The following is a 27,011-nucleotide window of genomic DNA, read 5'->3' on the forward strand; positions in this document are numbered from 1 at the left end:
TGGATGAGGGGAAGGCTTTGCTGTAGAGAGGTCAGGAAAGACTGCTCTGAGATTATATTTTGAGGTGAAAATTGACAGATGAGAAGCCAGCTGTTTGGAGATCTGGGGGAGGACCATTCCTGGGCAGACAGAATGTGAGTACGTAGCCCCTGCATCTGGAATGGGCTTGGCATGTTCAGTGAAAGAAGGAAGGCAGGGTGACAGGAGGCAGAGGAGGCTGCTATGGGTGGGCAGGGACCAGATCTTTGTAGATTCTGGTTTAAAAAAAAAGAGAGAGAGAGACATTTTATTCCAAAACCAGTGGAAAGTTAGTTGTTGGAAGCTTTTAATCATGGGTGTAGCATGATCTTATTTATATCTTGAAAAGAATGAGGGTTGCTGAATGGAAAACAAGATGGGAAGGAGACTAGTTTGCCTGGAGACTGTTAGGAAGTGCTTACAGAGGCTGAGATGAGAGAGGCTGGGGCCTCGGTCTAGACCAGGACTTTTGGCAATGCAAGTAGAGAGAAGTGGGCAGAAGCAAGGTAGATTTTAGAAATAAAGCCAGAAGAACTTCCAAATGGGTTGACACCACCAGGGACCTTCTCATCGTCCCTGACAATGTCTTTATCAAATAAGTCGCGCACTCTCAATTTTAGCCTGTGTTGCTGGGCATTTTCTGATGCTCTGATACCTGGATGGCAGAACTTGGCACTGATTGTGTGCTGCCCTGTAGTAGAGTTAGTTGTGTGTGTCTCTTTCCTTCTCTAGTCTGCAAACTCTCCTTATTAGTTAGCAGACGCCCAGTGGCCCCCAGAACAGAGTAGGTGCTCAGTGAGTAGTTGCTAAATTGAATCACTGGACAGAGGGTTTTGGAAATATTTGTAGAGTCCTCAGAATTATGCTATCCTATGAGCTAGTTGCATTTTTTTTTTTTTTTTTTTTTTTTTTGCGGTACGCGGGCCTCTCACTGTTGTGGCCTCTCCCGTTGCAGAACACAGGCTCCGGACGCGCAGGCTCAGCGGCCATGGCTCACGGGCCCAGCCGCTGAGCGGCATGTGGGATCTTCCCGGACCGGGACACGAACCCGTGTCCCCTGCATCAGCAGGCAGACTCTCAACCACTGTGCCACCAGGGAAGCCCAGTTGCAAATTTTTAATTGTAAATAAGAACTTGACTTTCTTGGTGTGGCGTTTCCCAGTCTTACCAGATCCTAAGAGTAGCCATTGGTGCTTGTTTAAAATTCAAACCCCCGGGCTTCCCTGGTGGCGCAGTGGTTGAGAGTCCGCCTGCCGATGCAGGAGACACGAGTTTGTGCACCGGTCCAGGAAGATCCCACATGCCGCGGAGCGGCTGGGCCCGTGAGCCATGGCCGCTGAGCCTGTGCGTCCGGAGCCTGTGCTCCGCAGCGGGAGAGGCCACAACAGTGAGAGGCCCGCGTACAGCAAAAAAAAAAAAAAAAACAAACAAACAAAAAAAATTCAAATCCCCTGTTTTCTCCTCTGGAGAATCTGATCCAGTAGGTCTAAGGTGAAGATTGGGAATCCGTATTTTATTTAAGGCACATTTGGGGAAATACTCTTTTGAAGAATAGCTAATATTTCTGAGTAGCAAGTTTTAAAATCCTAATGCCTGGGGACTTCCCTGGTGGTCCGGTGGTTAAGACTGCCCTCCCAGTGCAGGGGGCCCGGGTTCAATCCCTGGTCAGGGAACTAGATCCCACATGCCGCAACTAAGAATTCGCATGCTGCAACTAAAGGTCCTGCACGCGGCAAGGAAGATCCTGCATGCCGGAACTAAGACCCGGCGCAGCTAAATAAATAAATAAATAATAATGCCTAATATATTTAAATTAATTGATTTCAGGAAGTTTTTTAGCATACTAATTTACTGGAAGTTGCATTTGAGTTATTTTTATACTGTTCATTTTTTTATTGAATTAATTCTCTGTCATAAAGTAATGCTAAAAGTATTGGTCTAGACTGCGGGTTGGTAAACCTTTTCTGTATAGGGCCAGATAGTAAATATTTTAGGCTCTGCAGGCCATATACAGTTTGGGGAACACAACCTTCTTTGTGCATGTGTGTGTATTTTAACAATGCTTTAAAAAGGTAAAAGCCATTTTTAGCTCCTGGACCATATGAAAACAGATGCAGATCAAATAGTTTGCCAACCCCTGAACTATGTATATGTATGTATGTGTGTGTGTGTATACACACACACACACACACGCACACACACACATATATTTTTTTTAATTTACTTTTGTTTTCCTCCTTCTCCTTAGCCGAGAGCCTGCAAGTTGCAGTGAAGGCCTCCCAGATGAGCGATGCGTGTCAGTCGCCCAAGGAAGGTTGTGGAGAACCTGCTTTGCAGGATATGTTCAGTTCTCGGGACGCACCCGGATCGCCTACTGCTTGTAAGTGAGCATGTAGCCTTTGCAGTGAGCCTGGGCACAGTCCCTGGAGCATATAGTGGGCACATAGAATTAAGGCAGTGACTCTGTCCTGATTTGAAGGGTACTGAGTATATTCTTTTGAAAAAAACCTGAAAATAAATATGCTAGCCTCCTTTACCTATAGAAATGACACTGGTGTTCCAAGGACAAGGACTTAAAAAATAGTTTGTAGGTTATACTGCCATTACCCAGGGAAGCTGTGTACTTTGTCCAAACTCTACCCTGCCTTGTATTTGCTATGACTTACTGAATCCAGTCTTGAAAGAGCTTTTACACTTTTTGGTTTTTTGGAAAAGGGTCCCTGCAGTTCATTAAAGAATAAGTCCTTTACCTTAATCTCATATCGTCAACTCAGAAAACATAACTCAGAAAAGTAGAATCTAATGCATATATGCACACATGCCCATGCACAGACACAGAAACAGACAGACAGACAGACACACACACACACACACACACACACGAGGTTTGGTGTTCGGGTTAAAGGCAGAAATGCCGGAAGATTCTTGATCACTGTTGTCATACACTTTAATTGAGGTCAGAATTCATTTATTACACAGTGTTTCAATAGATTTTAAATACAGAAAAATAGAATGTGGTGAACTGATTTAGATAACTTCTCAGAACCGAATTATATGTATAGTTGTGAGCTAAATATTTAGTTCCCTAGAGGTTTCTGAGATAGGACCATAAAGCATATAAGTTTTCATTATGTCCTGGTGATTAAAAACCTTACTTCCACCAGGTCTTCTGTGCACAGATAAAATGTCTTTAGTAGCTAGAGATTGGAGGATTAAATTGTCTTAGAATTTCTTTAACAGCATCCCTTGGTTAATTAAGATACATGGAAGCAGTACAGTTTTAAAATTCTATACATTTTTTTAAACCAGAGCCAATAATTATTCTTAAGTTCTACTTTATCTAATCCTGGGTTTCTAGTTTCAGAATGTGCACATGTGTTTTTCATTTCGGCACAGCCCAGATTTGTCAGGGGAGTTGTACTGCCCCAGGTGATTTCCTTTTTAAAGAAGAGCCTCATGATGTCATTGAGGAAGTTCTAGCTCAAAATACATGTAGGGATCTGTCACTCTCAGCCTCAGCCCAGGGACAGCTGGACAGGCTCCACTCAGCTCCTGCAGCTGCTCAGAGCGCAGGCCACACCTACCTCCTGTCAGACCAGGCAAGGAAGGCTCTCCCTGTCTGTATCCACATCTCCCCTGACATCTGCTAGAACCATCGAGAGGCTGTTTACAGCGGCCTGAAGTCAGGGTTCATGTAGAGGAGGGGCAGGTTGGTGGGGTCTTGTACTGGTTTAGTCTTGTGCTGGGGTTTAGTGCTGGGCTGGATTGGAACACGGTGCCACAAGAGTTTGATTCTCTTGATAGAGTTGATGAGGGTGAAAAGCACTATCCTGAACGAAAGTCTGTAACTGGATGGTTTGGTTCTATGATTGACTTTGAGGACTGGGTCCTTCTAAGTCAGCCCCCTGTCAGTCTGAGCTTATTGACCAAGCAAGGCCCTCTATTTTTAGTCCTTGAAATACCTAATCAGGTGGACAGGTATAATCTACTTCCTGTGAAATTCTGAAGTAGAATACAGGAGCAGAGAGACCTGATCCATCCCACTCTTCTGCTTTCATGTGGCTCACCATCAGCTTCTTTGCCCATTTGATGGTCCTTGTATCTATTGGGGGGAAGAGAGAATGGCTCATTCTCTGGTAATGCTTTTGGCCTCTCTCTAAGAGTTAAGAATAGTACCCAAGAGTGGAACCGTTTTTTGAGTGACAGAAGAATCTCTATAAAGTATTTGTTCACTATAGTGAAAAAGTGTTGACTAGCTTGGGCAAAATGAGCTTAAGTTTTAGTTGATATAATTTGAAGCTATTTCTGCTTAAACAGAAGAGGCCTTTGGAATCTTAGAGGACTGTCATTTCCCAAAGTGTTTTCTAATTAATTTAAGTAAAGAAAAAGTATTTCCTTCATCAGTAATGAAGTTTCAAGATAGCACTGTCACAAAGCGAATATCTATTTCACCAGGGTCCTGATTGGACATGGTTCCAGTGAGACTCTGTGTGTGTGAAAGGGCTTTGGAAAGTCTAGCTTTAATATGTGCAAGGTGAGCATGGTATACATTTTAACTGAGTTCACGTGGGTAAAGAAATAAAATCCCACCAATGGAGATCTAATGGATGGCGTGAAATCTGTATTTGGTACTTAAACATATCTCTGGACTAGAAATATCTCTGTGTTTTCATATGTTAAATATACAGTATTTGTGAATTTACAGCATAAGTAAGAATTGTGAGGGAAAAAACACACTTGGAAATTATTTTAAAAATTAAGTTATTTGGGCTTCCCTGGTGGCGCAGTGTTTGAGAGTCCGCCTGCCGATGCAGGGGACACGGGTTCGTGCTCCGGTCCGGGAAGATCCCACATGCCGCGGAGCAGCTAGCCCTGTGAGCCATGGCCACTGAGCCTGCGCATCCAGAGCCTGTGCTCTGCAACAGGAGAGGCCACAACAGTGAGAGGCCCGCATACCGCAAAAAAAAAAAAAAAAAAATTAAGTTATTTGGAAATAAGGGCAGCTTCTCAGTTTGTATGACTCTGAGCTCATAAAGTATTAGCCGTCTTCACCTGATTAGAAAGACGTTTCATTCCTGCCATTGGATGCTTCCCTTCTAACCTTGTTTAAGGTCTGCTGCTCTTGTACTGGCCCTAAGGGAGCCTTTCCCAGACCTGTCTCCTTAGACCTGGCCTGCCAGCCCTTGATTTTCTTCTATGGTGCCTGTTTTCAATTTAACCCTCCCCAGGCGGCTTTTCCTATTAAGTGAAAGTGAGATGCAGTATCCTACCCTTTTGGTCCCACAAACATCTCTCCGCTAGAAAGAAGGAAAAGTAAAAAGATGGGTGACAATGGATGCTGTGGGTCAGTTTGGCATCTACTAGTGTGTAAGCTCCCTGGGGGCAGGGACTCTGCACTTTGCTCTGTACTTTTTTAGCACCTCTTATAAGAATATTCTATACATGTGATGTTGTGATGTTTCTTATCTTGGAATATGTGTCAGCTGAGTACAAAGAACCCAGTCTACTGGCTGATGTTTGATGATGTCCTTTTTGTTTCTGTCTCAATGGTGTGCTTCCAGCACTAGTCACAGAAGGGACAGGAGGAAGAGGCTGTTGGGATGTGGATCCTGGGACCCAGGGTGTGGGAACCGACCTGGCGGTCTCTGATGCGGGGGAGAAGGTATTGTGAACTGATTTGTTAGTAAACAGCACCGGTTACTACTTTGTGTAATAAAACAACCTCAGCTCCTGGTGTGTCCACGGCAGTGAATAGTCTGCAAGTGTTTTCCTGCATTGTTCTCAATTTCAGTATTCATACTTAAACTTTCCAACTTTTTTCTTCTTAAAATGTTCTTGCTTTTCTGATATCGTGTAGGTGTAAACCAAGAAACAAATGAAAAGTTATTAAAAAGATTTAAAACTCAAATGTTTATTTGTGTGTCTGCGCTTTTGCTTCTGGTCTCACTTTCCGCCCTGCAAACCTCAAGCTTTTCACCCACTACATACAGTAACTCTTGGCTGAGAGGTGGTCCTGGACATCCAGGCCCTTATGCAACCAGTTGGTGCTAAAGTGGCAGAAACAGTTTTGACTTTGGAATGTTCTGGCTTCTTCACTTTCTTTTACCTTCCTCTCCTTTACGATTGTTTTCCTGTCACCACCCCTGTTGTCACCTGCCTTTTTGTGATAGACTTGTAATCAACCTAACCAATTTCTGCTCTGGGGCAAAGTGATTCCAAACGCCTCTTCTTTTTTTTTACGTACTATACACATAGGTTATAACACACTCTTTTAAACATTAAATGCGTGAAATTTTCTGTTAACGTCAAATGAAACTGAGATGTCAGAGAGAGAGAGGGAATAAGAATATGATTTTGAGAAGTGACTAGTGGGCCTTCCCAGGATTATCTGGGGCTCAAGAGTTTTAACTTTATCTAAAATCGAATTAGGCACATTACCAGATACCACTGTGTGTTCATGTGGGAAGATGACATCTGTCAGATCTTTATGTAACATTTCGTATAGCATATGTATTTTTGTATATATTACATATGACTGAGAAACCAAAGATATTTTAAGAGCCATAAAAAAGATGGCTGTGATTTAGTGTTTTTTTAAACTTCATAGGCCAAAATGAAAATAGTCGTTAGAGTTTACTCCACTTACTCTGACTCTGAGCTTTCTAACTTATTTCTTCTTAAAACATTCCTGCTTTTCCATCCTTTTCAGGGCAGGCTTCACTTTCAAGTCTGTAGCTTCCAGCTGCTTTTACGTTACTAGGGGGGGAAGTTGGGGGAGGGTTGAGTAGGAACATCTTTCTCTTGAATGGAAAGCTGAGGTGGCTCCCACCCCTAAAGCCCTCCCCTTCCATGATTCAGTGACAGGTAAGAGGTTACGTGTTCAGGGTCCTCTTTGGATGAACCTACCTGGAAAATGTTGCCATTCGTAAGGCATTTTGAGAAACGAAATGAACTGACATACACGGCAGGATCATTTGAAATCACACTTTAAAGAAGCATATGATGGGGATTTTGTAATTATCTTTCTTAATATGGTAAGGTTTAAAAAAAAAAAAAAAGCATTTCTGAAAGGATTTTTCAAAATTACTGATTTGTAACCCAAACGGCAAAATATCCCGTGTGTAAAGCACCTACTGCAGCTATGCACATTCACCACAAGGTGGCAGACGAACTCCATTACAGAGATGATGTTCAAAATTCCTGCCTGGTATCAGACCAAGTGGATCTTGGGAATAAGTAACTACATGTAGCATAATCCAGCTCATGTCTATGTTTCTTATGTGTGTAGAATATAAAAATTATATCCCATACAATCTTTTTATTGCAAAAGCAGTGGAATGTGGAGCAAGGACAGAACCAGAAGAGCAGAGAGAACTCCAGAACTCACTACAGAACAGGGGTTCTCAGCCCCAGTTATCTTCCTGAGGGTTGGGCGCAGATCTAATGACTAAACTTCATCTCCTTTCCCATCGTTTGTCCTTCCTCTGTTGAAGGTGCTACTTAGTAATGATGTCTTTCATGGGCAGTGTTGGGGAACGGTGAGGGGTGGGAAGAAAAGACCTGGCTAGCTCATCATGGCCTCATCAGCCTGAGCTAACTGAATTCAACAAGTCCCAGGTTACCTGAGAACCGTTTCCTGAGGTTTCAATTTAAAGCTGCTCAGACAAGACCACAAGTGGTGTGCAGGAGACCGTAGGAGGGCAGGGAATCTGATGATCCCCATGGCGTGAGGTGTGGAGGGCCTAGTGGCCCCTCACTCTTGATCTATAGAATGGAGTGTGCATGTCCATTACATGCCAGGCAGTGTTTTTAGGTTTGCAGGTACAGTACTGAATACACAGATGAAATCTTGCTACTCGTTGGCTTACATCCTAACGAGAGAAAAGAGACAATAAACAAATAGACAAATGTTGAATTCTGAAAACTGGAAACCCTCACTATCCACATGTGCCCCCGATGTGTGCAGTGGAGAGGCAATGAGTGAGGTAGAGATGCATCCCCCCGGGAGCACATGGTCTCCTGTGGCCTCATTCAAGGCCTCTGCTGACAGGGCTTCTACTAAGGCGCTCATGCATGGGCCCAGTGAGCTCTGAGAAGGGGGACCTGGAGCTGACCAGCTGAGCGCTCTCCTTTGGGCTACCTCTGGGTCTGGTTTCTCCTCCCAAACACTGTCTATTGTGGCTTTGTAAATCTCAAAAGTTAGAGACCAGCCATGATGATCTCTAGCTTCCAAATCTGGCCTCCAGGATGGAAGCTGGGCCCAGGAGACAGCTTCAACCTGGGCGCAGAGAGCTCCATTTACAATACGGTTTGCACGAGATAAACATTGTCACTTAGAGCCTGCAGTGCTCCTTGACCATCTTCCCTGGGTGTTTTAAGGGATGGCTGGGTGGAAAGTTGCCATGCATCTCAGATACCAAGTCTGTACAGAGGGGGTTCTCTCTCATCAAGTGGTGGTTTATTCTACAGGCTTTGATTTCTGGGAGGAAACAGTCACTATGGAAGAGTTTAGAGAAGTGATTTCCTTGAGGTCATATACTGTGGAACACTACAGTGCAGCTTTTCAAGAGTAGAGTGTGTTCATTTTCTTATGTTTTTATGTATTTTAGGTGGAATATAGAAGTTTCCCAGGTTCTTCACAGTCAGAGGTGAGCTCTGCATACCTTAAATATGTTACCATCCTTTGTTTGTGGATAAAGAATGCTTTTTCAAAAATTTGACACTCACAATCTTATTTTTCAGATTATACAAGCGATACAGAATTTAACCCGTCTCTTATATAGCCTTCAGGTAACTATGCTTTGACCCTGTGAATGTTTCTCTTCATGCAACTCACTTTATTCGATGAGTTCTGGACTTTAAAAATTAGAACATTTGAGAGGTAGTGAATGATCTTAAAAGAACACCAAGCCTCACCCCAAGTGTAACTCAGCTAGATGCTTTGAGCTTCACCTGGTTTTGTAATCCTGAGGCATCACCACTACTACAGTTTATACCGTTCTTCTTTGAAACCATAAAACAGTTCATATCTTTAAAAAATATTGATGAGTATGATCTGGCTTGAAGTTTATGAATGAATTTCTTTCTTAGGTGAGTATAGCATGACTTCACATTTTCTGGTGAAAACTTAAATTCACACCTAAACTTTTTTCACTTCCACATGTGGCCTTAGTCCTTTAGGGCAGTTAAATAATTCATATGCTCTTTCACTGTTTTCTTGGTTCATCCACCTAACATTTATTGAGTTCCCTCTCTGGGCCTGGCACCATGATGAGGGCCAAACACACAAGGACAAGTGGTCCACAAAGTCTACCATCAGATGGCTCACTGTCTGTCCAGGAAAGACAGGCATTGTGAAAATGAGGACTCTAAGGCTGGATGATCCCTTAGGTCGTGCACAAGAAAGGCTGAATACATCTAGTTGCTTAATTTGTGAGTTAAAAAACATTTTAAAACGATGTGAAAGCAATGTTTATAGACAAATTTATAGAAAATCTTGATACAGGTAAATAAAGTAAAATGACTTGTGATTTTGTGAGAGAATTACTGTTGTCATGGGGGTATGTATCCCTCTAGTTTTTTGAATCATTTTATACATACTCTTGGAACCTGTACCTTTCTATGTCATCACTTGTCTCTATAGCACGATTTTTAATGGTTGAATAATATTCAGGTCTATAGAATTTATCTGTTCCTCATAGTTTATACTTTTGTGTTAATAACAGTCTAGCACACATCCTTGTGCACTGATCTCTTTGAACATATGTGAGTGTTTCCTTAGGATAAATTACTGAAATTATTTTTTGAGGTTTTTGATAGACATTGCCAAAATAATCAGCACCCCTCTCTACTTGTCCTCAATTCGAAAATAGGTCAAGTTAGCTTATGATATTAATTTGCATTTTTTTTTGGTCACTACTGAAATTAAACGTTTTTCCCCACTGGTTTATTGTCATTCATATTTCATATCTTATACCTGTTGAATATTAAAAGAAAATAAGGAAAATAAAAGTCTGATTTTAAGGGTTTTTTTTTAAGATTATAACACATTTCTCTTTATAATAAAAATGAACAGAAAATCAGTTAGGTTACAGTGGAATAACAGGAAGAGTAAATTTGACCTAATTAACATGCATAAAATAATACACACAAAAACTGAATAATACACATTCTTTTTAAGTACACCTGGAACATTTCAAAAATTTACCATATTATGGACCACAAAATAGGGTTCTACAAATTTCAAGCAACTAAAATCATACAAAGTATATTCTAGGGTCACAGTGCAATTAATTTAGAAACCAGTATCAAATATTCTACTAGAATATTCCTGTTGATTTAGAAGTTAAGAAAATATATACTTAAGTAAATCAGGACTCAATGAAGAGAATATATTGAAGATTTTAAAATAGTTTTAACTGAAGGATAATAAAATTACTAAGTATCAAAATATGTAGGATACAGTTAGAGTCATGCTTAGAGAAAATTTAGAGCTTTAAAAAGCACATATTCAAAAAGAAGAAAAGCTAAAAGTCAATGAGTTATGCATCTATCTCAAAAAGTTAAAAATAAAATCCAAAGAAAGTAGAGGGAAGGAAGAAATAAAGTTAGCATAAATTATATAGAAAATAAATAATAGAGAAGATCAATAAAATTCAGATATTGTTTCTTTTAGGACATTAGTAAAATTTTTAAAACCTCATATTGATACTAATGAGAAAAAAAGAAAAAGGCATGAAAAAATCATTATCAGCAAAAAAAAAGGGGACATGGACATAGATTACGTACACCTGGAAAAATTTACAATAGGGTAATATGGACAACTTGTTGCCAATTTGAAAATGTTGAAGTAATGGAAATTTCTATTTGAAAATAGGTCAAGTTAGCTCATGATCTTAATTTGCATTCTTTTGGTTACTACTGAAATTAAACTTTTCCCCACTGGTTTATTGTCATTCATATTTCATATCTTATACCTATTGAATATTAAAAGAAAATAAGGAAAATAAAAGTCTGATTTTAAGTTTTTACCAGAAAAAAAATCATGCTACATTTGCTGTTTTCTTATTAATACTTTGCATCAAGACTTCTTTTATGGTCTATTGATCATCTTCCTATTCTTGATCTAGTACCACTATCTTATTTATTAAAGTTTTGGATTATATTTGAATGCATGACAGTCTCTTCTTATTATTTTCCATGTTTGTCTATATGTTCTTTCATAAGAGCTTTTGAATCAGTCTGACAAATTTCTTAATCTTCTACTGAGACAGTTAAATTAAAATATTACTATATTTATGAATTAGATTGGGGAGAATTGACACTTTTGCAATAATTGATTCTCTTGTCTGAGAACATGTTATTTTATGTTCTGCTGGAAAGCTTTGTAATTGTCTTCATTTAGGTACTTTTTTTTCTGCTAAGTTTATTCCTGGATATTTTTGTCTCTTTGTTCTTATTGTGAATCGAATTTTTTTTTTTCATTCTGTTTCCCCAATGTTGGTTGCTGGTATAAATACAGGTATTGGTTTTTTATATATTTTTTAACTGGCCAACTCACTGAATTTTTGTTTTTTTGTTTTAATAGTTTTTCTGTTGATTCTTTGGAGTATTCCAAGTAGAAAGTAAAAAATTGAAAGTAGTGGTATTTTGGCTACTCTTCAATAATTATATCAATTTCATTTTCTTGGCTTACTGCTTTGGCTAGAAATTCTGAAACGTCTTAAATAATAGTAGCGATAGTAAGCATCCTTGTCATATTCAAGATTTAGTGGGAATGCCTTTAGTGTCTTATATTAGATATGCTGGTCTGGGGTAGATGGTCTTAGAGATTAATTTCTCATGTAAAACAAATATTCTTTCTTTTAAACTTTAACTGAGAAGGGGTATAGTTTGCGTGCAGTTCATTAACTTTTGGGAGATGAAAACATTGAGTGTCCCAGCTTGTGTTGCCTGATGAAAACACTCACAAGGTCATATCTCTTCTTTTCAAGCTTGAATGCAGCCCTCTGTGGATTCAAGGTTCAGAAAAGCTGGATGACCTAAATGACCTAGTTTTTGCAACACTGAAGCAAATACCAAATTCTATAGTGGGTTCTCTTAAAGCTTTTGAGCTGGTCTAGGGATATGGGCTCTCAAAGATTTCTGTTCATGGCACAGTCATCTCTTTTGAAGCTGAATGTTTTATGCATGATTAAAGTTTTTACAAAGGATTTTTGAATCAGATGAAAATGAAATTTGATCCTATGTTAGAAGAATAGAGTTAGAGATGAGGTATAGGCAAGGCAGAAAGGAAAGGACACAGTTCAGCTGAGAAAAATTAAGAGAGAGCGAATATACATGTATAACTAAATCACTTTGCTGTACAGCAGAAATTAACACAACGTTGTAAATCAACTATACTTCAATATAATTAAAAAAAGAAAAGGAGAGAGAGTGAATTGGGAATTTTCCTAAACTTCAAAAGCAAGTGTTATTCTCTGTCCTAAATGTAAATGTAAACTTTAAATGTGAAGATGAATATCCAGTCTTCAAATTTCACCTCTCTGCTACAGAAGGGAGTAGTCTTATCCCAAATGTTAAATATATATGAAGAATACTTCATGGTAGCATTTAATTAATCTAATTGTAATGCTTACATGAGCGTTACCATTGCCTGTAGCAGTTTTGGCATATAAAATGTTAGATTTTTTGTTTGTTTGTTTTACTCTGATGATGCCCTTAGGATTTATTAGAATTAAGTGGTGATGTGCAGTCTACAGTTTGCTTTAGCCAGGTCAGCAGAGTCCTGAATGGCTTATTATTTCATATTTAAATATCAGAGTTATTCGTACCTATTCTCAATGGTATCATTGTTTTCTTTATAATAACTGCTAAAAGACATTAATTAAATATTCATGTGAATTTGAAATTTTTTGAATTGATTTTCAAATTTAAAAACATGAAGTTTATTTCAAAAGGCCCCACTGAATACATTTTTGAGTCTTACTCTAAGACAAATACCAATTTAAAATATACCTTAGTTCTTTAACCTTCAAAAGCGTGGGAAACTGCTGAGTTAACAAATAACTAATGGTCAAATCCCCATCTTCCCAGCATCTGTTACATGGACAGCTTTTTAAATTTTTAGGAAAGAAAAATGAGAATTTATCCCTAGGAGAGTAATAATTTCTCATAACGAGTCACAACATACACACACATACCCAGTATGTGGCCATTTTCAATTTGTCCCTTTTCTGTTTCTTTGTCCTTTCACTGGGGACTTTTAAAATTAAAAGCTTCCAGGGGCATTTACAGATATTTTTTTGTTTTGTTTTGTGGAATCCTTCCAAAACTTGGCAGTTATTTCCTGTGATACTGCCAAATTTTTTGTAGGCAGATGCCGTAACTCAAAAATGTTTTTTTAATCTGGTTGGTAATGTCCTCTGGGTTTTAGAGTATCTGTGTCCCTGGTTGGTAATGTCCTCTGGGTTTTAGAGTACCTATGTCCCCTGAAGCAGTCCAGCCTCCTTTTAGCACTCTATTAAACAGATGAATTTCAGCTTAGTGTTTTGTGCATGACCTTCCTGCTATAATACAAAGAAATAACAGTAATGAGACTAGCTTTACCACTTATACATCTCCTAAACATGATATTAACTGCTATTCTCGGGCATTATATTATAAAAAAGTTTATTTAGCAAAGCTTCCAGGTGGCTGACTTTTATTTTTATGTCTTCATGTATGTCATATAGCTTAAGTAATTTCTGGTTTGAGACTCAAAGGGGACTACCAGATTTATATAGATTCTTAAATTCTCCTGAATTACTGACTGTCAAGACCTCAGAAAGAGAATGAGGCATAGCACAGGAATGCAGAGTCCTGTGAATTTAGGTACTGAATTCTTATTGCTTAAACATTATCCAACAACCAGCAACAAACCGCATTTCCCAAAGAGGGGATGAGTATTGCTTCTGTGCTTTATTTATTTTGTGTATAAATTCCAGGCCATACCACTAAGGAAATGCAGACAAGCCTATTTGAAGTGCCAAGGTCAGTCTCAGGAGGTAACTTAGAACAAGGACAGAAATATTCAGAGAAAATAATTTGGTCATGCTCTTGAGGTGGTATCAACCCAAGGTGCACACAGGTACGGACGCCTTTGCTTTTTTTGCCCTCTGCTCGGACAGGCCGCCTTGACCGTTCAGGATAGCCACATTGAGGTCCACAGGCTGGCTCTCCAGCAGGAGGAGGGTCTGTCCCCCGGCCCCTCTTTCCGAGGCAGCTCCTTCCAGGACCAGGAGAAGCGGCGGGAGGAGCTGGCCAACCTCCACAAGCTGCAGCAGCAGTTCCAGCAGGACCAGCAGCGCTGGCACCGCAGGTGCGACCAGCTGCAGCGGGCGCAGGAGGCCAAGGCCAGCCGGCTGCAGGAGCGCGAGAGGGAGTGCCGGCTGCAGGAGGCGCTGCTGCTGAGCAGCCGGGGGCAGCTGGACCAGCAGCGCCAGGAGTACCAGCAGAGCCTGGAGCGGCTGCGGGAGGGCCAGCGCCTGGTGGAGAGGGAGAGGGAGAGGATGCGGGCCCAGAAGAGCCTGCTGCGTGGTTGGAAGCACAGCCGGCAGAGGAGCCTTCCCGCCGCGTTGCCTGGAGGAGGCGTGGAGGTACGGGTCTCCCTGTGCTTGCGGAAGCAGCGTGTGAGACGGCCGTGGTCGTGGTGGTTCCGGAGCCACTGACCCCACGTCTGTCTTTTTCGCTGCTTGTGTGAGAGCTCACAAGAGTTACTCGGTGTTTAGGTAACAAAAGCTGGGACCCTTTAGAGACAATACATATTCACCTTGACTTGAAGTATGGACACGTGAAAAGTCCGGGTGCTGCTGGATCATGGGTTCATTGTACTCTGAGACCCCCTTACCTGAGGGAAGAAATACAGACAAGAGTTGTACCTGTGAGGCAAGCTTTACCCTGGAGGCATGCTCACCGTCAGCATGCTGTAGTTCAAGCTCCCCTGTATATGCTCCAGTCTTCAGCGCTATGTGTAGATTTACCTTTCAGCAGATCAGTTAAGCTATTAATGTCCATAGGTACTGAATGTAACAAGTACACTACTATTCCGTTATTGCAAGCTTATTCTCTTTTTGTAAATTTGACCTCATAAATTCAAAATCCATTTCACTCATGACAGTTAACATAAGTAGTATACTAATTAATATTTGGGCAGGATAAAGCCTTTCCAAAAGTTCCGTGTTTCATTTTGCACCCACTCTAACCATGCTTGACAATTCCATTTGTTCCAAGAGTTTACTTTTCTGTACTATGTGCACATAGATACTTTTTATTTTTTATATTCTTTTTTAAAATATCTTTATTGGAATATAATTGCTTTACAAAGTTGTGTTCGTTTCTGTTGTACAACAGTGAATCAGCTATAAGTATACATATATCCCCATATCCCCTCCCTCTTGAGCGTCCCTCCCACCCTCCCTATCCCACCCCTCTAGGTGGTCACAAAGCACCGAGCTGATCTCCCTGTGCTATGCAGCTGCTTCCCACTAGCTGGCTATTTTACATTTGGTAGTGTATATATGTCAGTGCCACTCTCTCACTTCATCCCAGCTTCCCCTTCCCCTCGCTGTGTCCTCAAGTCCGTTCTCTACATCTGTGTCTTTATTTCTGCCCTGCCGCTAGGTTCATCAGTACCCCTTTTTTAGATTCCATATATGTGCATTAACATACGGTATTTGTTTTTCTCTTTCTGACTTACTTCACTCTGTATGACAGACTTTAGGTCCATCCACCTCATTACAAATAACTCAGTTTCGTTCCTTTTTATGGCTGAGTAGTATTCCACTGTATATATGTGCCACATCTTCTTTATCCATTTATCTGTCGATGGACATTTAGGTTGCCTCCATGTCCTGGCTATTGTAAATACTGTACTTAAAGTTGTAAAAGTTGACAAGCTTCTAAGAGTGATCTGTGTTATATCTGACTTTCCTTTCAAGTTGGCTAAATTATATTTATTGCAAATACTTTATATATACATGAATGTCTTCAACTTTTATTCAGCAAAAGTGAAAATGCTATTCCCTTAAAGTAGAAACACTTTAATGGCAGTGAGCACACAGCTGCCCATGTCTTTTCATTTGATTTTTATTTCTTTTAAGATATGCTGTGCGTTGCCAATGGACGTTTTTGGTACTAGCTCATGAAAAGGGGATGGGAGGAGGGAGTCAAGGGTAATATCCTTCTCAACCTCACTCATTAAAATCCTGTAAATATCCTTCTCGACCTCACTCATTAAAATCTTGATTGCTAAATTCTGTTAGGAATAAATACTTTATAAAACTGGTGCAAATTGCTGGAAGAATTATTGTGTTTTTTCTTTTTTCTTACACAGGTAATGGAACTTAATCAATCTGAGGGTTTATGTCATGAAAATTCATTCTTCATCAATGAAGCTTTAGTGCAAATGTCACTTAACACTTTGAACAAACCGACTCCAGCAGATATCCATCAGGATGCCACTTACCCCCCAAGTATATCTCATTCCGATTTGGTAAGGACTAGTGAAAATCAAGTAGACCTCAAGATGAACATTTCTCAACCCTTGGACGTCAGCCATGAACTGTGGATAGCCGCTGGGTCCTGTCATCAGATACCCCCTCTCCACCAAAGCAGCAAGGATTCTTGTAAAAATGGTAATTAATACTTTAAACATCATCTGTATAGTTTCCACAAGGAGCTGTTTTTCTGAATGGTTGGCTGTTCTTTAGAACAAATCAAAGTGGGCCCTAGAATGGGAATAAATTGGTGCTGATGAGCTGGAGTTTGTGGCATAAACTTTTCTTTGGGCAAGTCTGAGGGCCATCGCTTGTGAGTATTGAGACAACTAGACCATGGTTGGAGGGCTTAGAGGATGCCACTGAGATGTGAGAACCAGACAGGGTTTTTAGGTCTGTGGGTTAAATAATAACTTTCCTTGAAAAGTGAAGCAACTTGATATTTATTCCTCACTGTAGACCCAACCACATCCTGACACACATACTTGTTGACTCTCGGAAATAAAAGATATGGACAGGGTTTGTGGTAGGGCTGTATTGTCTCTCGGGGCAATTTCCTGCAATGTTAGTAAAATCTTCTGTACTGTCGTTAAATACCCCAAATGAAACTGTTAACATCATTTGTCATTGTAAAAAAAAAAAGGTGTTGTGTCTGCATAAGTACCTCATAATGACACAATTTGCTAATCCCATTAAAGCATTTGCCAAATATAAATGAAAGGCAGCTCAAATTACCAACTCCATATGAATCCAAATGATTTAAATCTATGTCTATTATAAATTGTTTTCTGTGGGATATGAGGTAGGGAATGAGAAGAACTCAAAACCTCTCTACCGAAAAACAGATGGCATACAATAGAATAAACAAATGGCTGGCCACATGGATGGGAAATAAATCACCGACAGCAAAATGTTTCAGAAACATGAAACAAGCAGTGGTATAGAGATCTTCAGAACTGGACAGAGATTGGTTTCCATGCTTCATAGTTATTCTTAGTTTGTCAGTAGGATAATTTGTCAGCAATGAAAAGGTTTAAGTGCATTCAGCTTCTCCGAATTAGAGAGGAATAATTCTGACACTGCCTGAAAGTAGATGTATTACTAATCCAAATTATGTTGATTCTTAGTGGTGGATAATTCTTTACATTGTTCAGTCATTGCTGTAACATTGTTATTTCTTGTCAGCATATAAGAGAGAATGAAATAGTTCTTTAAGTATCGTTTCAAGTATTCCTTAAATAAAAAAGAAAAAAATGGAACAGTGAATTGGGGTTTAAAAAATGGGCAGAATGTAGCAAAGTGTAACCCCTTTAATGTATTACGTTGCAGCCCTAACACTACAGAGACCATATTGCAGAATGCCTTCTTTTTTTTTTTTTTTTTACATCTTTATTGGAGTATAATTGCTTTACAATGGTGTGTTAGTTTCTGCTTTATAACAAAGTGAATCAGTTATAAGAATGCCTTCTCTTGATACATGTTGCTTTGCTGTGTTGGATTCATTAAGTTGCTGTCTGCAGTGCTTTCTGTGTTGTCACTGTGATTTTGCCTGTGATTTTGGGGTAATTCAGAAACTCAGTTTGAGTTAAACCACATTCCACTTTTGTTTGAAAGAAGTATTTCTGCTTTTTCTGTATCTCCTACCTTTTTCTGTTGACTTGTGCTTTAGAGTAGAAAGCTTTTAAACATTTGGCAGCCTGCATACAGGAGACAGAACATGTACTAAGGAAATAAACAGTAATTATATACAAAACCAGTGTCTCCACATGTAAGGCATTAAATATAGCCCAGGGAAATGCTGAGAAAACGTGCTTCGGCTTCAGATGTTGTGTCCAGTGTAGGCCAAGGACACTCAGGACATTGATAGAACAGAGCAAAATCAACTCTGGCCTTCCTCTCTCAGGAGCGTCCTGGGGTGTGCAGGAGGGATTAGATCAGAAATGCAGTGTGGGCTGTCAAGCGCCGGAGTTTTGCAACTGGTCAGAAAACCCTATTTACGATTGTTTCCTTAAGCGTGATAAGCAGTTTCTGGAGGAGAGAGAAGAAAGTCAGAGATTAAGGAGGTGGTAGGGAAGTGGAATGAAAATTGGATATATATTCTTAAGGGGGTTGTCAGGGCCAGATAAAATTGTTCAAGCCACTCCAGAGCTTTCACGGTTCTTAGAATCAAAAGTAGCTCAAAATAAGCCACTGATGGTGGTCTTCACTAGACTCTGCTTGTGCTGTCCACGTAGGCCGGTGGGGAGGGGGTGGGAGGCAGGAGGGGGGGACAGGAGGAGGCCAGAAGAAACCAGTCCAGGCTATGCTGGTGGAGAGGGGGACAGTCCATGTGCTAGAATCAAGGATGGTGCCATGTCAATGTCCCCTGCTTTCACATTTGCTCCTGTATCTTTGTGTGAGTGGTCATCAGTGATGACCTGGCTAACAAAGTTTGCCTCTCCTGTTCTTGGCTGGTGTTTTTGTTAAATGTGTGTTTAACCGTGGTTTGGTTTCATCAGTAGGCCCTAAGGTCAGCTGTTTTCAGGCAGCTCCTTAAAGAATGCTTTGCTCTTTTGTCTGGTCTTGTACTGGGTGCCTAAGAGCAGCTCAGATCGGTGGAAATGTGAATTTTGGGAACAGTAAGTGGAAAAAATTGTATGTAAATAAAATTCTCTAACGTGTTTAGCTGTCACCTAGATTGGAGTTTTCATTTCGTTTTTTCAAGCCAGCTTCACCAGACATTTTACTGTGCTCTTCGTGTTCCAGTTGGTTTTTCAATATCTCCATCACCACTGCCACCACTTACACTTATATGACACTTGCCAAATTTCAAGCACTGTGCTAAGGTTTGACATGGAGAAATTCATTTAGTACTCAAAACCACCCACTGAGATGGTTCTGTTATTATCTCCATTTGAGGGGGGAAACTGAGGCACAGAGAGGTTCAGTGACTTGTCCAAGGCCACAGAGCTAGTAAATAGCAGAGCCAGAGAGGGACTGGGAAGACTGGTTCCGGAGCCCATGCTCTGAACCATTACACTGCACGTTCGTTGTTAATTTCTAGAATGCTGTTTTGAATTGTCCTTTTAAAAGAAGTTGGAGTAGAACCAGAATAAATCCTATTGTAATATCTGGCAGCATGTTCAGGATGAAGGCCCAGTTCTTTGTTGTTGTTTTCGTCCCTTCCTTCTTTTTTTAATATTACCATTTGGAAAATATTTCTCAATCATTTGGGCTGTGGTGGCCAGTGCTTGCATGAGCTCTGAGGATCTTCAGATATAAATACCCTTTAGCTTCACTTTTTTCCCATAAGACACATTTTGTTAAGGATCATTTGTTTCTCTAGTGTTGCCTAACAATACCCCTGTGTTACTTGTAAATATTTTTTAAGGTAATACTTTATAAAGAACTTTACTTTCCAGTTTTGGAAGTTGTCTCATGAACAAAATTCTTGATGTTTGAACATTAGATCCAAATCGGTATTTGATTTTATTTATAGTGGAAGAGATGGTTGGTTTAGGAACTTAATCTGCACTCCTCTGAGGGATACTAGCCAAGGCTACAGAAAATTTGAATTTCTTTAAACAATATAGTCCCCGTAGGACAATTGCTATGTAATTGGCCCCATGAAATGCTCACCTGTATTAGTCTTCTTAAAGGCAAAACCAACAAAAAACATTCTTTCTGTGCCTTTTTTTTCTCTCCTAGCTTTAGAATTCTAGGACTATTTACTCAATGTCTCTTTTAGTTTATATTTGCCTTTTTTTTCATTAATCAACAGAGAAAATACTTTCTGGTATGATAATTAATCTGAAATCTTCTTAGTCTCCCTTTTCAGTTGTATTTTTATCTGTACCTCAATATTTGCAGGTTACCTAAAAAGTTCCTTTTCAATGTAGTTAAAGCATCATAGTTTTGCCATAATGCATATGATAAAATTTAAATCGAGAACCAAATTTCATGCCTTAGTCACATAGTTGACATTGGAAAAAGAATAACTTTATCAAGTTTGGATTCCAGAAGAGTTTTTCGCTTTGCTGCTTGTTAGAATTTGGTGCCCATCAAAATATTTTCAAATTCAAAGCATTGTATTCAGAATACTTCATCTTGGCAATGTTGTTATATTTTTTTAAATACAGACAGCTGTGTTAAATTTTCAATGACATGTTTTTTACATATGGAAATAGGATAGAAAATTTCCAAATAAAAGGCTATGCTGTAGTTAGTATTCAAGTAATAGTCTTTAAGAAGTGAGTATGTGATAATTTCTAATGTTTTAAAAATATTCTATAATTCAGAAATGGGTACCTTATTTGTGTAATCTGTGTGGAAGGAAGCTTTGCTAAAGACCTACAGGCAATTTCCCATAAAACTGAAGCTGGCGTTAGATAATATAAACTTCAGTGACAAAGAAGTATTTGAAAAGGTGGATGTATAAGTTTGCTAGAGCTGCCATAATAAAGTTCTGGAGGCTGGAAGTCAAAGATCAAGGTGTTGGCAGGGTTGCTTTTTCTGAGGCCTCTCTTCTTGGCTTATAGAGGGTTATCTTCTCCCTGTCTTCACATGGTCTTCCCTCTGTGCAAATCTGTGTCCTAATTTCATCTTCTTAAAGGACATCAGCCGTATTGGATTAGGACCCACCTTAATGACCTCACTTAATTACTTCTTTGAAGGCTCTATATTCGAATATATTTTGAGGTAATGGGGGTTAGGACTTTATAATATATGAATTCGGGGGAGACACAATTCAGCCTTTAACACAGGATAAAATTGTTATTTTCTCTTTGCTATTTTTAGGTGCCATGAAAGGTTTAATTTTTTTAAAAATGTACCAAGCTTGAACTATAATTTAACAATCTAAGCTTTTTTTTTTAACTTGGTTAGGGAAGTGAACTAAACTTTGTTTAAAAAAATGCGTAACAGTAAAATTGTGATAAATATCTATATTCTTTATATTTGTAGATATAGGTATCTGTTATCAAACCTGTGTCAATACAGAAATTAGGGCAGAAAGATGTCTATATATTCATTAGGACATTTTCCCAAACCTAGACCATAATTAAAGGGCCTTGGGAATTTTGAACTCTCTCTCTGATTGGGAGGGAATATTAGATGCCTTTATTTTGGATTGCTTAAATAAAACCAAAGCTGAAGGGTTGAGAATATTCATATGACATCAAGTTATTATCCAGATATATCTATGGGAGTTTGTAGGAGTCAAAATTGGGAAATCATTGATCAGCTCTTTATCTTTTCTTCTAGAATCTTGGCTATCACTTTGGTTAACATTTTAAAGGAAATCATAATACTGCTTGCTCTCGGTCATCTGCGTTATGACAAGAGCATAAATAATTGGGCTCAAAGACTTAATTTTAATTTTTCTCACTGACAAGTATAGATGATTTTGCAGATTTCGTACCAGGAAAGGGAAACATGCCATTTGCTTGTAGAGCCTGGTGAGCCAGGGGTGCTGACTGCCAACTTCCTGACTGCATAGCTCTCTGGGGGCAGGTTTGCTATGTGAGCCAGCTGGGCCAGGGCCATCCCGCCTTAGTGAATAGAGCCCAGTACACAGCAGGAGAGCAAAACCAGCAGGTGGGTGGATTCAGAGGCAGCCAGCCAGCCGTGTGGCTGGCTGTTCATCCCCGCCGAGCTTCCAATTTGGTTTGAACAAGCTGCTAAAGTGGGAACCTACTCAGTACGAAGGATTCCAGGGGGTTAGGCCTGACCTTGGGTCATCCTTAGCTTAAATCCTGGAAAAAAAAAAAACCACCCTACATACAAGTACATATATACATACATGTACATACACATGTATGTGGTCTGTGGGTTACATATTTGAACTCTCTAGTACAGTGCGGCTTTACTCTCAAAGTGATTAAGGGTTGGCTTTGCAAGGAAAGTTTGTAACCATTTAGGTACCAAACATACCTGAAGGATAAGGCGTGCTCCTGTCAGTCTCAATGACTCCTGGGACAATGATCCAAAGTGGGCAAAGAAAACATCATGCCTTCCACAAATCAGAATCTGGGGACTGTCTCCTCTCTCACCCCCATGTCCATCCAACCGTGAAAATTCAATTTTTAGGACTTGCCTAAAATGTGGGGTGTTCAGCTAAGGACTGATGTTTTATGTTTGCCTAAGAAAAATATGACCATCTGGTTCAGAGGGGGTGACAGACTTTTCCTTAAAGGACCACACAGTGAAGACTTGAGTCTTCTCAGGCTGTCGGTCTTTGTTACATATAGTCAACTCTGCCGTTATAGCTCTAAATCAGCCGTAAACAGTACATTAAGAAACTAACACACCACTGTAAAGCAATTATACTCCAATCAAGATGTTAAAAAAAAAAATGAGATTAGCTGTGTTCCAGTAAAACTTTATTTGTAAAAATAGATGGTCTAACTTGTACTTTCTTTTTCACTTAAATTGAGAAGTTTATATTCCTCTTGGCTTGGAAATTCCATCCCAATTAGTTCACGTTTGGGTGAATTAATGTAATATTATATGGCACTTCATGCCATTCGAAAGCACATTTTGAATTCATGGTCTCATTTGCCCTTTACAACATCCTGTGAGATGGTGGTTGCTGTCTCTGTTTTTCAAAGAAGACAACTTTTCTTTTTATTCATTCAGTCTCTGTGAAAAGATGAATTTAGAAAAATGGAGTTGAGTGTACTGGATGGAGTTAAGGCCAGTGTATTAAAACCCAGAGAGACTTTGCCCCCCAACTCCAACTCCCAAAATCCTGTGATGGTGTTACAGAGGGCCACCCTCTAACTGTGAGGCTCATGAGAAGTGAGATGCCATGGGTGGGATTGGCTACCAGAACCGTGGTTACTGTAGCTGGCTGTGTACCATGGTTTCTGGGAGCAGGCAATAGAAATATGAATTCCTCTGTGCAGAGATTCTGATTCGGTAGGACTTGGCTGGGCCTGCAAATTTGTGTATCTGACATTTTCTTTAAGTGATTCTGAAGCAGTCATCCTGTTATCTTCCCCTGCACTTCCAGCCTGGAGTGCTGGGCTTGATGTTAGAGAACCTCAGTTCAAATGCTAACTCGGGCTCCTATGGCTGCTGCGTGATTCCTAAGCCTAATTCCTCATCTGTACAAAAGAGAAGGAAGTGTTAGCAGAACTTTAAAAAAAAAAAATTGCCAAGCATGTTCTGGGATCCGGTGAACTTCAGCTTCATCCCTACCTGGTAGAAAGAATTCATTGTAATTGTGATTCAGAGGTGGCCTGCTGATAGAAATGAAAGTGTCTCCTAAATGTCAGTAGGAAGCCAATAGTTTCAAATGTGATTTTTTTTAAATATGTAAATTGGGAAATTTTTTTATTCAGAATGGAAATATATTAGAATATAAAGGGTTAACTACTTTTCCATATTGGTCTAGGAGGAGGTGTTTGTTAGTATATCACCAGAACTGTCTTAGGGAAAAATCACAGCATTTTACTTCCCTTTGTTCCTCTCTGAAGAGAAGAAGTTACATCAGTCAACCATGTTTTCAGAACCAAATGTAAGAGATATTTTGGCAGCAAGACTGAACATCTCAACTTGGGATGTAGAACTTCCATATCTACAGAACATCCAACCCTCATGGGTTGCATTATATAAATGGTTGCATTATATCAGTATATCCCCAGGAAAACTTCTAATAATACTTGAGTTCCCTGAATAGGCTTTCCTACCAGAAAGAAAATGCTGAGAACACCCAACAGGAGTATTTTGGTTTAAACCATTTCTCACTTTAAATTTAAAAATTGTGTTCTGGTTTATGACCTTAATCTCTTTTGGGGTTCAGTTATCCTGAATTTATTTGTCCTTGTTAGTCCTGGATAGACTGATAAAAATCAAGGCTCAGAATCACCAGGAAACACCCCTTGTTAGCACTTCTCATAATTTGAATTAATGACATGTGTAATCATTTATGTAAGGTCTGCCTGTCCCACTGTAGAATAAGCTTCAAGAGAGTGGGGCGCTCCATGTATCTCCTTTGTTCATTGGTCTATCACAATTAACAAAGCACAGTGCACAGTGTTTGGCATCTAATGAACATTTGATAAAAATTTGTGACATGAATGAAGGAGTCAAGGTCCACACTCTTTAGCAGAAATGAAAGCAACTATGAGCTTGAGTCACACAGCTTGACTTAACTGAGGCATTGAAACAGGTTGAGGAAAGCCAGTAGACGTGTGGGGTGTGATGGGGGTTAATACAGGTGGACTAGGCAAGTGCTTCAGGCTAGCTACCTGGATTGAGTGAGTTTGAAAACTTTTGTAAGATGGGTATATGTGAGGTAGCATTCCTGAAATGTCAGGATGACTATAAAATTGCTTGCCATAAATACCTTTCTGGATTCTAGGTAGCAGACTTTAACAGTTGCCAACTTTTCTTCCTCATTAATGTTGAAATAAATTTGATTTCAGATGTATACACATTTATCAGTTTGATATAGGTACTCTTTGTTCAACTCTAGAGGGCATCTTCTTATATGAGTTATTTTTCCCTTTAGAATATTGTACATATAGCCCCACAGGGCCATGTGTAGCAAATGAAAGCTCAAACAGTTAAAACATATTCTCCATAAAATGCCTTAATTTATTCTAAACAAGTAGAAATGAATTAATTCATTGCTGTCCTTTTAGGAAGATGTCACATAAACAACTTAGCATTTAATTGTTATATGAACAACAATTAGTCAGCCTATCTGTTCACTGGGGTATTTCTTTTTTAACCATAAAGTAGCTTGAACACCAGTAAATTAAACATGGGCAGCTAGCTCAACATCAGTGAAACACTTTCTTAAACCCTTCTTCTTCTGCTAAATCCTATTTAACAGTCCAGTGTATCTCCCCAGGCAAAACAATTAGTATTTGTTTCGTTAAGTACACTCTTAGAATGTGAACCAGTTTCCCCGGCACCACCTTCTACTTGTCAGCCTTAAAGTGTTGCCTGAAAGATCATATATTTATCATAGCAATCTTAAAATCAAATGTGGTGGCATCTTAAGAAATATATCCCTTTGCTCTACCCCAGACAGACTGACTGAAAGGCACCTATGTGTCCTCAGCTGGTCAGGTCCCAGAAACAGCTGGCTGAGGGGCCAACGTCTTGTCCTGTTTTTCTGCTCAGACTTCGAGCCAGATAATAAATAAGCCAGGGCCTGGGTTTTGATCTGTGGAGATGCTAATTTGCCATGATAAATCACTGTGGAGTTTGCTTGGAGAAGGGGCCAGGGTATCCATTCTCTTTCTAGGTAAGATATTAATTCAATTTAATTTGAAATGTTAATCCTTGGTTTGAAGGTTTACCTAAGGAAAAATGTGGTCTTACAGAGGTTCCCAGTTCTGCAGGATAGGACCCTGAGCCTTTTGCTGAACAATTTCACAGTACAACTGTGCAGAATTTAATTATTTTCATGGCGACTCTTTTCCATAGCCCTCTTTGTGCAAATTTCATTACACTACAGGTTTTTCTTCCTAAAACATAACATGCTGGATGTTTGGATTAAATATAGAATATTTGGATCATCCACCAAAAATACAGGAGACTCTACTTCTCAGGTGAATTGAGGTCATTTTGTAAGGACTGGTGCTGCTGTAAAGCTTTGGAAGAAGCATTTACCAGCAAAACATTGGCAGAGTTTAAATTTTATTTAATGACCTGCTTCCTACCAGCGATCTTGGCACCCTGTGCAGTGACTTGCAATCAATTAATCACACAGAATGTTATAACATTGCAATAAGGACCTTGTGTTCTAAGAGTCTCATAAATACGCCAGCAACAAAAAACAGGAATCGCGTGCTCAGAGCCCTCTCCATGCAAAACCCCAAATCAGGAGGTGATTTTAACGCTCTGTTTTCTAACATGTTCTCAAAAGCCTCAGTACTTTCTTGTAGATTCTGAATTTTGAAGTTCCTATTTCTCAAAGATGGTTTGGGCTGTCAGTATAGGAGTCTGTAAGTGTTCAATTTAGACACCAGTTCTTTATTTTTTTTTAAGAAGATGTTGTTGGTAGGAGTTTATTAATTAATTTATTTATTTTTGCTGTGTTGGGTCTTCGTTTCTGTGCGAGGGCTTTCTCTAGTTGTGGCAAGTGGGGGCCACTCTTCATCGCGGTACGCAGGCCTCTCACTATCGCGGCCTCTCTTGTTGCAGGAGCACAGGCTCCAGACGCGCAGGCTCAGTAGCCGTGGCTCACGGGCCTAGCTGCTCCGCGGCATGTGGGATCCTCCCAGACCAGGGCTCGAACCCGTGTCCCCTGCATTAGCAGGCAGACTCTCAACCACTGCGCCACCAGGGAAGCCCTAGACACCAGTCCTTTAGATGGGAGGGATTCTTGATTCTTCTGGATGGCTGAAAGAAGACTATGGCTTTGGTTATTTACCATGAATTCAGGGCAGTCATGCTCAATTGCAGTAGGCCATATTTTGGGGAGTCTTTTAGGAATGAATCAGAAAGGAAACATGCTTCCAT

General features: G+C 39.8%; 1 protein-coding gene across 3 annotated transcripts in view; it reads left to right on the top strand.

Moving 5' to 3' along the window:
- The window catches only part of ARHGEF28 (Rho guanine nucleotide exchange factor 28), a 311,840-nt gene that overhangs the window by 270,700 nt on the left and 14,129 nt on the right, over positions 1-27,011 (top strand). For 2 of the 3 annotated variants that reach the window (XM_060093040.1, XM_060093041.1), the window contains 6 exons: positions 2,267-2,398; positions 5,580-5,680; positions 8,628-8,666; positions 8,761-8,808; positions 14,187-14,654; positions 16,391-16,691. In XM_060093040.1, the coding sequence (XP_059949023.1) occupies positions 2,267-2,398; positions 5,580-5,680; positions 8,628-8,666; positions 8,761-8,808; positions 14,187-14,654; positions 16,391-16,691 (1,089 nt within the window). Of the gene's footprint in view, positions 1-2,266; positions 2,399-5,579; positions 5,681-8,627; positions 8,667-8,760; positions 8,809-14,186; positions 14,655-16,390; positions 16,700-27,011 lie in introns of those variants that run through there. The other variant, XM_060093042.1, reaches the window with a different exon arrangement.

Source organism: Mesoplodon densirostris, chromosome 3, assembly GCF_025265405.1.
Source record: "Mesoplodon densirostris isolate mMesDen1 chromosome 3, mMesDen1 primary haplotype, whole genome shotgun sequence".
Classification (NCBI taxonomy): domain Eukaryota; kingdom Metazoa; phylum Chordata; class Mammalia; order Artiodactyla; family Ziphiidae; genus Mesoplodon; species Mesoplodon densirostris.